We start from the raw sequence: 12263 nt of genomic DNA on the forward strand, positions 1-12263 counted from the left end.
GTTTGTGATTATGTGTAATGTTTGTGATTATGTGTAATGTTTGTGATTATGTGTAATGTTTGTGATTATGTGTAATGTTTGTGATTATGTGTAATGTTTGTGATTTTGTGTAATGTTTGTGTCTGTGTGAAGGACGTCTCGGTAGTTTTTTATTTTTATTTTTTTCAGCTCCCTCCCTGACTTGAACTCGTTCACGGTTCGACTGCAGTCATGTCTGGTTCTGGGGACCTGCCAGGTGAGCTGAATCTAAGACGATCTCTTTTTTCATGTTTATTTTCTGAGATGTTCTTTGTAAGCTGCTGGAGACAACAAACCTTTTACTTAAAACATCCCACAAGTGAAGAAAAACTGACATTTTGTTGTGAAATGTGTTGAAAACAGTGGTAAAAAAGAGAGAACGTGTCGGAGAAAAGGAGCTGATAGGTTTGTTTGTTTGTTTGTTTGTTTGTTTKTGTCTGCAGCCATCGAGGGTTCTGGGATGGGCGGGATGAAGCTTCCCGTGGGAATGACTCGACGGGCCCTCAGCTACGACGACAACCTGGAGGCCCCCATGTCCACGCCGCCCCACGACATCAGCATCAACAACCTGTGGAAACGCCCCGTCATCCCGCCCAGGAAGTTCTCCCAGCTGGCTGAGGTGAGGCTCTGCAGCGCCACACCTGGACCGCTGGGTTCTGTTTGTTTATCTTGTTTCCCTCCTCAGGAGGAAGAGGGCGGAGCCTCCAAGCAGGCTGCAGGGCAGGACAGCGCCACCTTCAAGACTCCAGCTGTGGTCAAAACTAAAGCCTCTTCTGTCATCATGARCTCTCTCATCACCAGTGAGTTTTCTTCTCAACACTTCCTGTTTGTGTTGTTCTGGTTCCGTTTATTAATTGATTTATTGGACTCGATGTTTGAACGTGAAGCCTGACTCCCGGACTTCTCGTCTCAGAACAAACTCAGGAGAGCATGTACAAGTTTGAGCAGCAGGCCGGACTGACGGACACCAGCTACACTCCTCACAAAGGCCTGACAGCTGAGGAGACGAGGCACCACCACCGCATCCCCGAGTCCCTGCAGGTGAGTGTCAGGAAGCCCCTCCAGTCCACCTCAGGTCCAGCTCCGGTCAGTTGTCTGCTCGCACGTATCAGAACTTTAAGACCAACATGTGACACTTCCTGTGCAGAAAATGCAGATCCAGAATTTGGAGGTGAAAGAAGAGAAGAGCTCCTCGGCTCAGTCCACTCCGTCCAACACTCCTCACAGCTCCCCGAAACAACAACGCAGGTACGTCCCAGTCCACGGCTCAGGATCCGGTTCGTAAAGGACCGACCTCCGTCCTGGTCCAGCTGCTCACTCTGAGTRTTCTGGATTAGGGGCTGGTTCAGCAGCGCCGGTTCAGAGGTCAGCCTCGGCTCTAACAGCAGCATGGACGCCGGAGGCGGGGACTCGGCTGCGGGCGGCGCCGTGGAGCGGTGGGGCGTGTTTGGACCTCGGCTGCCYGTCCAGAGTCAGTCCTCAGACCTGGGATCAGACGCTTCAGCTGCAGGTGACGGCTTTCATCAGTTTCACTCATAAAAGTGTTTAAATGGGAACAAAAAGCTTTAATTTAATATAAAACATTTAACATTTTAAAACTGGATCTGTTTGTTTCACTAACGGTCGGATCAGGATCTGAGTTCAAGGATGAAACTTCAGACTGACAGTAAACACAGTCCTGTTTGACCAATCTGTCGTCTCATTGGTGTAAAGCTTCTGTTTGTCTTTAAATACAGTCAGATTCACAGTTTCACACAAACTGCTTTAGATCGTCACTCATGGGGAGTTTGGCTCCGACACACAGTTTTCAAATCTTTTTTCCAGGATGACTTTAGGTAAGAAATGTTTCTGTTCAAGTGATGATTCCTGATTATTTAAACCAATCTCCTGCTCAGAATGTGGATTCTGCTTTATATAGAATATAATATAAAATAAGAGTTTCAGTTTATTTTACACAAAATAAAAAAAACTTTTATGAGTTGAAAATGGAGGGAAAAACAAAAACTAATTTTACTTTATGTCAGTATTCAAAAAAAGACCAATATTTGTTGTTTGATTAACCTAAAGTCTTAAAGATAAATCACTTTTAATTTGGGTAGATAAATATTGAACCGTTCAGTTATTCTGTTGTCTCATTGTGGTTTTCATTTCATCTCTTCCGTTATTTTGGACAAAGCAACCAAAAAATAAACTTAAAAACAAACAAAAAATACTTAAAAACAAAAAAATACACTAGAACATTTTAGACAACTTATGAATAATTTTTACATCTGAATTACTAATAAAAGTTAGATATTCGATGAGTTTGTTAGCATTACAGTATTTACATGCCTAAAAGAGGCTTCCAGTTGATCTTATTTTATTCCTCCTTCAACATGGATGTCTTTTAAAATTTGTGTAAATTGGCATAAGTTGTCTAAAACTTCATAACGAGACTGGAACTTAAAAACCCAGTCCTGTTATCTGCTGGTCCACCATGCTGTAAGAGGGTCCACCATGCTGTAAGAGGGTCCACCATGCTGTAAGAGGGTCCACCATGATGTAAGAGGGTCCACCATGATGTAAGAGGGTCCACCATGCTGTAAGAGGGTCCACCATGCTGTAAGAGGGTCCACCATGATGTAAGAGGGTCCACCATGATGTAAGAGGGTCCACCATGCTGTAAGAGGGTCCACCATGATGTAAGAGGGTCCACCATGCTGTAAGAGGGTCCACCATGCTGTAAGAGGGTCCAACATGATGTAAGAGGGTCCACCATGCTGTAAGAGGGTCCACCATGCTGTAAGAGGGTCCAACATGATGTAAGAGGGTCCACCATGCTGTAAGAGGGTCCACCAGGCAGTGTAGAACCCAAACTCAGCCTGGTTGGTTTGTGTCGTAACACACTGTTTGTTGGACTCTGGCTCAGAGGGTCCATGTTCCCGTCCCCTCAGTGAGAGTCTGACCTGTTCAAATAAAGACTGGTTTTAGTCTCTGGTTCTTCAGATCCTCTGTATCTCAATCTGAACACACACTGTTTTGTTTCCCAGCAGGCTTTGCTCTGCAGGCGTACCGTGGAGCCCAGAAGCCGACCCCCATGGAGGTGATGAAGTCCCAGGCCACCCGGCTGTCCGACAACCCTCAGAGGGTGTCCCCGCCCAAGATGGAGATCCCCACCATGGACGGTCGGCGTCAGGGGGCACGTCCACACAAGCTGAAACACCGAGACATGAACATCCTGACGCCGTCCGGCTTCTGAAGAGACGACCGCCGCCAGGCTCTGAAGGTCCCATCGAATGAAAACCTGACACTGTTTATCCCTTTTCTGTGCACGCCCAACTTAACCCTTCATAAACACAAATCACTTAAACTGTTAAACTTATTTTATCAAGAATAAAATGACTCGAATTATAATTTCCTTCTGCTGATTCAGCCCAGATTTCTGACTCAATGTCTGAATCTGCAGGCAGCTACAGCTGGCTTTAACTCAGTGTTCCCTGTAAGAAATCATTTAAATAATTGTTTTGGGTTTCTCAGAGTTCTGTGTAACCATCTGCAAGAATATTTAAAACCAATAATGGACCAACTTTAGGTATGTTCTTCCAGATAATGTGGATTATATAATGAGTTGTTTACACCTCCTGTTTTCATGTGAGCTTTTTGTTTTTGGCTCCTCTGTGTTCAGATCAGGCTGAACTCTGACCTGTTTCCACTGACTTCTGTCACGTTGATGACACTTTTACCCTCTTTCTTTCTTTCTTTTCTTGTATTGTACAGTTTAGTGTTTATTTCCTCTGCCCGGTCATTTCATGGGACCTTTAAACCAGCTGTAAACTTTCTGTCCTCTTCACCACCAAAACAAATCAACATAAAGAGAAAAAAGTGGAACATTTCCATTTGTGCTGCTTTCGTGTGTAAATCTTGTAGCTGTGCTGTCCGATCAGACTCTTGATGTTTATCTTGTATCAGAAATGTTACGTCGAGCTTCAGCGTTTAAAATAGTTTAGCCTGAAACTGAAAGACTTCTTCAGCTGAKGGTGAACCGTATGTTGGTCCCAGTTTTAACAGATCTTTAAAAATGCACTTTATCGCCACCAACAGACCTTCACAGTGCTCTACCTTTTGAATTTCTCTCATGAGCCTGAAAGACCAGTTAGAAGTTCAGCTCGGCTGCTGAGAACGAAGAGACGGAYTGTAAATATTGGTACTCGTGTTTATTTCTTATTATTTCACCAGTTTTTGACCACGACTGTTAACCCTGATAACCCCGAGTGTTTGGACCGTAGCTACGTGACTGACGGCTTTTTGTTGAAATGTTTAGATGTTGTGAACTTTACGTAAGCTATTGTTGGAGCTTCGTTCTTATTCGTTTGTAGTTTTAATAAGAAATGAATAAGTTTATTCTCAAAGCCGAGCTGAACGGACCTCTGAAGGTTCTTGTTCTGGTTTTGTTAGCACATGAGCCCGAGGTATGACGAGTGTTACGAATCCCTCAAAGTTGGGATTATTSTGAACTTTCCACTTCAAAGTGTGCAAACAGAGTGAAGCAACACCCAGAGTTAGTTTCTGCAGCACCAAATGTTGTTCAAAGAAAGTRATGAAACTGTAAACAGCAGAAACATGAGCGTTCTGCTTTAAATGACCAAATACATCGTTCTGTTAAACAGGTYTTTAGTGTCCTCCTCCTGCTGGACCTTACTTTTCATTTGTCTGGGACAAAAAGGTGCAAACATTTATTAAACCAACAAAACAACTCATCCAGATTTATTGTAAAAGTTTTCTCTCAGGAATATTGGTCACTGAAAAGTTAAATGTGGTAATAATGAAATGTTTTTGTACAGTTCTGTTGTTTTTCTCCTTCTGTTACTAAAGACTTCATTCCATTTGGAGAAAACSTCCTTTGTGGTTCTGTTTGAGCACTTGAGTGTAAATATTAAATGTCAGGTTTGTGTTTCTGAACATGAAACAGAACCAGAACAGAAAAACAGAAAATTAAGTGTATTTTTACGTTCTTTTTTACAGATACTTTGATTTAACTGATTCTTTTTATGATTTTTGGAGATTAACAGTTTATCTGGGCTGAAACGATTAGAAAAACATTTGAACAGAAAAAAAAATTAGAAACATTTTCATCCATCCTGAAGTTGCATCAAACCTTTTTGTTGCACTCGATGCTGATGACGCCTGATTTTATCTGTAAGATTATGTACAAATTAATAAGTCTCTGGCCTTGTTTTATTAGTTCCACATTTATTTTGAAGGGAAACCGTCTGTTTTCTGGTCATTTACTCCTGTATAAYAGAACCATGGCTTAGTCTCTGTTTTCGAAGTGAAAATTAGAAGTTTGTAACTCTACTGTGGTGTTGGTCTGCCTCTCCCTTTCATCACAAGTTCAACCAACTTTGTGTTTCCTGTTGGACACATTCTGTTTCAGTTTTATTACCCATCCTTTAAGTCTCTGTCCTGACTTTATTTTGACTGTTCAACATGAATATAAGATTTATTGTCTTYGATTTTTAGTTTCTGTACAGTTTAGTTTACTTTGCCAGCAGAGTTTGACAATAAATGTWACATTCTCACTAGAGAAAAACAAGTCTGAGTTCGATTATTTTTGGTTTAAAAACTTTATTAAAACAAGTTTTCATTTCACCTCACAAAGACAGAAACTTTCATGTTTAACTCGTGACTTTTCCCACAGATCCTTTGACCATTTTAAACTTCTAAAATTCAAGCATGTYTGACTTTATTCATGAAGTAAAGTCATTGTTTTATTGAAAAAGTGGCGTCATGCAGAGGASAGGGACTTTGTACAATTTATTTATTTGTTTCAAGTCCCAGAAGAAACAAAATACTTAACAGTCTGAAAGCTGCAGGAAGAATAAACCTCCTTAGCTAAAACTATAGAATAATTCTACCTCCTYGGGTAGACCCAGAGCTCACTGGAGGGATTATATTTCCTCCCAGGCACTGGAATGCCTTAGGATTCCCTGGACTGGATGGTATCATGGGGATCAGAAAGTCTGGGTTTCCTTTCTGGACCTGTTTCCTTCAGAAGCCAACCAAAGACACATGGAAGAGAGAGGATGGATTTTAATCTAGCTCCAGTAGAATTTAATGCTACTTTAAGGTTTAACCGGGAGTCGTGGATCCTCATCGATTGATCCAAACCTGTCAGGAAATATTCTTCATCGTTCCCGCCACATTCAGATGCTTCCTCCKCCTCTTCCTCCTGTGTTTCCTCCTCTTCTCCTGATTTCTTCGCTCATTCGGAAGAACAGCTCCATCTCTTTCTGCAGACTGGTGTTCCTGCGATCGGCGTCRGCTTTGGCTCTTTCCATGTTTCGAATCTTAATCTCGGCAACGCTCTGGCTCCGCCTGTGCTGCTCCAGACTGAGCCGAAGAACTGAAACCTGCCTCTCGAGAACGTCGTTGCTTMGCTCCAACCTGCAGCCCACAGACACCAGAGAGGACACAAGTCTTAATAATCATACTCTGCATTTTACACCTCTGGAATACAAGTCAAATGAGTGTGGAAGGTATTATGTATGTGAAGAACTGATCCATTTTGTGGTAGACTTGAAACTAAATGCCATCAAGACACCAGGAACTCTGTTTCACTCGTGAACTCCAAGATACTTTTAACGTCTTTGAGGAGTTAAATATTTGAAGCTTTGCTCATGAGTGATGGCAGGATGGAGCATGGGATGAACAAACTGATGCTTTCTCCTCAGAAATGAGGGCTCAGTTCTGGTGAACTAATCTCAAACCATCTATAATCATRGATTATGGATCATGACTGAAATAACGAGATCTCGAGAAAGTTCTGAGTCTGCTGTGTSTAAAGAAGAAGCACCTGATTAGTACGCCTCCTTCTGGATGGTCTACTGACCCCAGGGTAGACCCATAACTTACTGGAGGAATTTTACTGGATCTCCATTCTGACCTGGGCTTCAGGACCCTTCAGGAGAATTTGGAGAGGGTTTTCTGWGTTTCCCAGGCCTGACCTGACCTCAGCTTAAACATGGATGGACAGGATGGATGAGACAAGACTCTGAGCTGGGGTAACAAATGGAAATCTGGTTTATTAATGAGAGAAAAGCAACACCATTTGTCTCCTTGTGCCTGTATCTTACCTTTCGATTTTCCTTTGGTACTCGGCCTTCTGTTGGGCCATCTGCTGCCTCAGTTTGGCCACTATTGAATAATTGTTTCGGATTTCTGATGAAGTCTCTGGTCCCTGGAGATCTGAAGGACCAGAGGGGAGGAAGACCTCTGAGCTCCCTGTACTGAGAGGGCTGACACTGAATACAGAGCCAGAAGCCCAGGAGTTTGGGTGGTGTGTGTTTATGTTACGGTTGTCTTTATGAACGGTTTCTTGTTCTACTTTCGCAGTTAAAGGCAACTTTTCAGGGGTCTTCATTGGGTTTTCAGGACTAACTGCCCCCACATCGTCACCACCGTCGTCCAGTGGTAGAACTTCACAGGAAGACCACGAAGATGAGGATTCTCCTGCCTGCTCTGCTGCAGATTCACTAGTTTCWTTGTGACGTTCTGCAGCATTGGAGTCAGGAGCGTCCTTCACCGTTGGACACATAGATGCTCGGTCCAGGTTGTCGTAAGGAGAAGGTGTGCTGTCCTGTGCCTCACTGCTGCCTCCGCTGGCCGGTTCTGACATCAAACCTGCTTTTTCTGCACCTCTACAGCTCCAGAAAGCTAAAGCTGTTTTGTCTGGGTGTGGCCATGCCTTTGCCCCTCCCCTCAGCGTCACAGTTTGAGAGCTGTCCTGCTGTCGCTGGAGGTTGGTTGTAGAAACATTTGCAGGAGTTGATGCATGGTGATAATCTCCACTGGGTCTGTCTGAGTCATCCTGAATGGAGTCATTCGAGGCAGGAGGGGGGAAGCAGCAGTTCCCAGGGTGGGAGGAGGTGTAGCGATGGCCGATGTGTCTCTTCTGGTCCGAGGACAAGTCTGATGTTCCAGCCGCAGAGAAGGCACAGCTGAAGAAAGCAAAGGACAATTTTGAAACTCACTTTAGCAGCAACATTAATGTGAAATGAGGGAATAAAATATTAGACAGTATGTCCTCTTAGTCATACACATTTAAAGAACAAAACTTAAATTAAAATTCCTCGGTGATTAGCAAATAAAATGAGTTGAATGCACCAAGATGTCTGAACTGAAGAGCTTTCCCAGCTGAGATTTTGCCAGTTTGCACCTTCAAGGTTTTCTGTTAGAAGTAAGACCTTAAAATGTGACCATTTTCTCCTCAAGGGTTCCAAACCAGTTGCTCATTGGTTGACWGGTCTTTGCCAGATCTGTCAGCGTATTTCACCTGGTTGCAGCCGGTTCCATTTCTGTTGAGTGGTCCGCGATCAGAGGCAGAGACAGCTGGCGAAGGCAAGTAGATGGTTGGAGGTGCGCCTGCTTCAGAGGGGAAGCGTTCAGACTTCGAGGTGGACGGACGTAGACGGGCGGAGGTGCTTTGGCAAAGAGAGACTCATGTTCTCTGATGAGCTCCAACATCAGTACCTGGACCAGAGCTGCACCTGGAACCCAAACAGGAAGAGAAATACGCCTCATCAACAGAAATCTGTCTCAAGGATCTCAAGAGCTCATTTTAAGGTTTTACAGTGAACTGGATGGATGAATTACTTTTTATGTACCAGCTGGTACATATTGTTGTGCCACAATGAGGTTCATATTTTGAAACAAGCAACATAAAAACCGGCTGTGTCTCAATTCCTRGGTTGCAGTTGATGTAGACCGCGGTCGACGTTGACCACAGTCTACTTTGGGTTCAACCCATGAATTGAGACACAGTGAATTTGTAGAAAATACTGGCAGCAGATTTACCTCCCATGATGCTTTGCGGGTCTTCAGTTTTTGCTCGGAGGATGTTTGGCCCAAAAACGGTAGCTAAATTCTGGACGGTCATCTTATTACTGCTGGAGTAACTCTGGACCTCATTCAGAAACCTGCAGACATGCCCAGTTCGACTCGTCATAAAAAACATTACATTTTTAGTTTAACAGATTAAAATGTCGAGAAGACAATCATACTGGCAGATAAAGTTGAGGAGATTGAAGTTTGCAACTGGTAACTCATGAAGAAGATTCCTCAACTCCAGTAGACCCTGGAAGAAGAGGCCAGGTGTAGAAAATATTAGAAAGTATTAGACATGTGTGGTGTTTTTCTTTCATTGATTGTTAGACATGAACACCAGGATACAGTGAGTTTGTGGTGAGCAGCGCTGCTGTTACCAGAGTACGGTCTTTGGACAACTTCTGGCCGCAGAGCAGGAAGTCCTGGTAGTGGCAGTAAGGAACCAGAGGCTCCGGCAGCTGTCTGAGGTAGAGCTTCAGCAGCGACGCCACTGTGTGGACGTCTGTGCTGCTGCGCGCACGCATGAATAAAAACAGATTTTGAAAAGAACACCTGAAAAACACTACAAGAACAGCCAAGGGGTCGTACCTGTCGAAAGATGGCCTCTCCCCTGAATCAAAGGCTTCCTGCAGCTCTTTGACCAGACTGGTGCGTCCAGGTTGGCGAAACAAGCCCACCTCGTGCAGGCCACGCTCCAGGATGAAGGTCACACACTGCTCCACCACCAGGGGGACCAAACGTGTCCCRTAGCGACGCTCATACAGGACCGTCTCCTCCAGACGCTGCCCAAAGACCCCTGCAGGAGGAGGTTCACAGAGATCCCCCCGTGAAGCTGTGACCAACCAGTTTGAGTTTGCTTTACTTGGACCAGACTTTTTCACAGGGGAATGTTTAAACATACAACTTGTTTGTAAAATCAAGTTTGAGCTTACTGTCATGTTTGAACACCAAACTGATCCACTTTTAACCAATCAGCTGTTGATTTGGAGGTAGAACACTTGATGATATACCACCACCATGCTTCACTGTTGACTCATAGTAAGAAAGCCTCATATTACCTAAACAGTTTAGGTCCCTGTTTTTTTTTTTTTTTGTGTGTGTGTGTGTGTGTACTTGTTTTGACTGCAAAGTGAGGACCATTTGCACCATGGTTACTATCAAAGTGAGGTCTTTATGTAAAGTGAGGACCTTTTCAATGTCCTCTTGTTTGCAGCTCTACTGTGCTTTACTAGTTAGGTTTAGAGGTATGGTGTGAATTACGTTCTGGTTCAGGTTAGTGTTAGTTATGGACCAGTAAAAGTTAGTTTTAGGGAAAATGTCTGGGTTAGGCATAAATACAGTTAGAAAAATGAATGGAAGTYAATACTAAGTCCTCAGTTTGATGCAAATACAAGGATGTGTGTGTGCACTTGTTTTTGTTGACTATTAAGGACCATATCTAGTATACACATCTACTTTGTCAAGACCAGTAGTCCTAATGGGGACCAAAGACTGGTCCTAATATGGTGGAACTCCATTTTTGGGTTTGGGGTTRGGTTTAGAACCAAGGTGTGAATTGGGTTTAGGTTAGTTTTAGGGTAAATGGTCAGGGTTAGGAAATAAAATTTCCAAAAAAATGAATGGAAGTCAATGCACGGTCCCCATGGGGATATAAAAAACAGATATGTGTGTGTGTGTGTGTACCAGTAAAAGGGATCCAGACCCCCTTGTTGAGGCTCTTCAGCCACTCGTCACCCTGACCTGAGCTGTTGGATAAGAAGAAATAGGATCCCGGGCTGGCCAGCACATCTCTGTTACCTACAAACACAACATGGAGGTTTTTACTGACCCGCTCAGAACTCAGGAAGGACCCGAGTCCCTGATGATAATTTAAATAAAGTCCTGGCTGCACTTTAATATTAGAACAGAATCAGGCAGCTTTTTGTTASTTTCTCTTATAACTGTCCTCTCTGTCCACCTCAGTGTCAGCTCAACACCATGACTCAGCATTAAACAGGTCCTGAAGGATGGTCTACCTGCTGATGGTTCGTTCTGAGTCCTACCTTTGTGGCCTGAAGTGTCATATTTCCAGGACTTGAAGCAGCTGAGTCCCATGCTGCAACGCTCCCGGCCCGGTTCTGGATGCTCTGTGCAAAAACTCTAGAGTTTTTATGAGAATTTCAGATTATTAAAAAGATCCCTTCAGCTGTTTTTTCATCATCTTCATCGGGGAAACTTCCTGAGTGTGTCTCGTTCGTTTTGATTTGGAGGCAAAGGAAGAGAAACACCATAAAGACCGGSCTGGTTTTTATTTTTCAGGAATGGATGGAGGTCCTGTTGGTGTCCAGAAACACAGAGACGTCCATGATGTGAAGATTCCAGCTGGAGAAGTTGCTTTAAATAGTTAAACTTGCTAAAAATGTAGAAAAACCTGAGTTGTTCAAACTAAAAGTTCAWAATTGATCAAGTAACGTGTTAAATAAAACACACGTGGACAAACATGAAGAAATTAGAATGATGAGAATTAAAAAAGCTAAATTGAAGAACATTTCTCCAAAACTCAGCCATACCTCGATGGACAAAATGTTTTAAAAACCCAAGAAGAGACGTGAGTCGACTGATTAGTGTTCATTTTGTTCTCTACATGCTCATTTGTAAMGTTTCCTGAAAAGACTGAGAGGAGCTGGGATTTAAAAAACGGTTCTTGTGTGAAAAACCTCCTTCAGTCTGAAAAGGAACGTTCCAAAACTGCAAGAACCTGCTCTCAATGAGGAGGAGTTCTCCATCGTTTGATCAGGGTAGATCCTGGATATGAAGACATGATTCGATGAGACAAATGTTCCTGAGAAGTTCCTCCAGGAGGGTCCAGAACAAGAAGATTCATCGACTCTAAAAATCCTCAAAGCTTCTAGATGAGTCCGAGCAGCAGAGGTGACTTCTCTGACTTGGTTTCTTTAAACATGGYCGTCATCTTTTCCTCACTTCTCTCAGGTCTCGTCCTCTCAAACCGTCCYGGTGGAAGTTTGGTCCCATCGTCTTTTGTCCTCAGCTCAGACCGCTCCGTCCTCCATATTAGTATTCCTCCCTGCATCCCTTCTCCTCTCCCGTCTCCTTGTGTCCTCTGCTTTATTAGCTCTTTAACGGGACACCCCGCTCCGTTTTCACATCACTGCCCCGCACATCTGGACGTCCACATCAGCCCTCACTTCATGTCGTCCCTCTCAGGTTGTCCCTGTCTTTGTCCTCTGAGAAGTTGTCTCCTTCCCACCAGTCCTCCTCTCTTTCTCTCTTCATTTCCCAGCAGAGTGTGTGGCCCTTGTTGCTCCCCTCCTCATTTACCTCATCAATAACCGTGTGTGTGTGTGTGTGTGTGTGTGTGTGTGTGTGTGTGTGTGTGTGTGTGT

The 12263-nt window shown here is 43.7% G+C and overlaps 3 protein-coding genes across 7 annotated transcripts in view; 2 read left to right on the forward strand and 1 right to left on the reverse strand.

The window, feature by feature from the left end:
• Positions 1 to 5587, forward strand: part of LOC106534923 (putative monooxygenase p33MONOX) — a 9671-nt gene extending 4084 nt beyond the window's left edge. Inside the window, exons 2-8 of one of the 3 annotated variants that reach the window (XM_014031724.1) lie at positions 169 to 235; positions 462 to 637; positions 704 to 818; positions 932 to 1059; positions 1166 to 1266; positions 1356 to 1528; positions 3048 to 5587. In XM_014031724.1, the coding sequence (XP_013887178.1) occupies positions 211 to 235; positions 462 to 637; positions 704 to 818; positions 932 to 1059; positions 1166 to 1266; positions 1356 to 1528; positions 3048 to 3256 (927 nt within the window). In that variant the 5' untranslated portion in view covers positions 169 to 210 and the 3' untranslated portion in view covers positions 3257 to 5587. Of the gene's footprint in view, positions 1 to 99; positions 236 to 461; positions 638 to 703; positions 819 to 931; positions 1060 to 1165; positions 1267 to 1355; positions 1529 to 3047 lie in introns of those variants that run through there. The other 2 variants (XM_014031726.1, XM_014031725.1) reach the window with 2 other exon arrangements.
• LOC106534922 (dual specificity protein kinase CLK1) overlaps positions 3057 to 12263 on the forward strand; it is a gene marked incomplete at its 3' end in the record, with an annotated part of 10983 nt that continues 1776 nt past the window's right edge. Inside the window, 1 exon segment of the mRNA XM_014031723.1 lies at positions 3057 to 3283.
• Positions 5200 to 12257, reverse strand: LOC106534921 (rho GTPase-activating protein 24). 3 transcript variants are annotated; one of them, XM_014031722.1, is made up of 9 exons: positions 10923 to 12182; positions 10564 to 10677; positions 9469 to 9676; positions 9258 to 9387; positions 9057 to 9130; positions 8851 to 8972; positions 8330 to 8543; positions 7131 to 7994; positions 5200 to 6441 (listed from the first exon to the last, which is right to left on the reverse strand). In XM_014031722.1, exons 1-9 carry the CDS (start codon positions 10972 to 10974, stop codon positions 6201 to 6203), a joined length of 2019 nt encoding a protein of 672 aa, XP_013887176.1. In that variant the 5' UTR covers positions 10975 to 12182; the 3' UTR covers positions 5200 to 6200. The 3 variants fall into 3 exon arrangements, with proteins under 3 accessions (XP_013887176.1, XP_013887175.1, XP_013887174.1); XM_014031721.1 differs by having other exon boundaries at positions 9258 to 9390; positions 10923 to 12181; XM_014031720.1 differs by having other exon boundaries at positions 9258 to 9676; positions 10923 to 12257.

Source organism: Austrofundulus limnaeus, unplaced genomic scaffold, assembly GCF_001266775.1.
Source record: "Austrofundulus limnaeus strain Quisiro unplaced genomic scaffold, Austrofundulus_limnaeus-1.0 Scaffold1306, whole genome shotgun sequence".
NCBI classification, from domain to species: domain Eukaryota; kingdom Metazoa; phylum Chordata; class Actinopteri; order Cyprinodontiformes; family Rivulidae; genus Austrofundulus; species Austrofundulus limnaeus.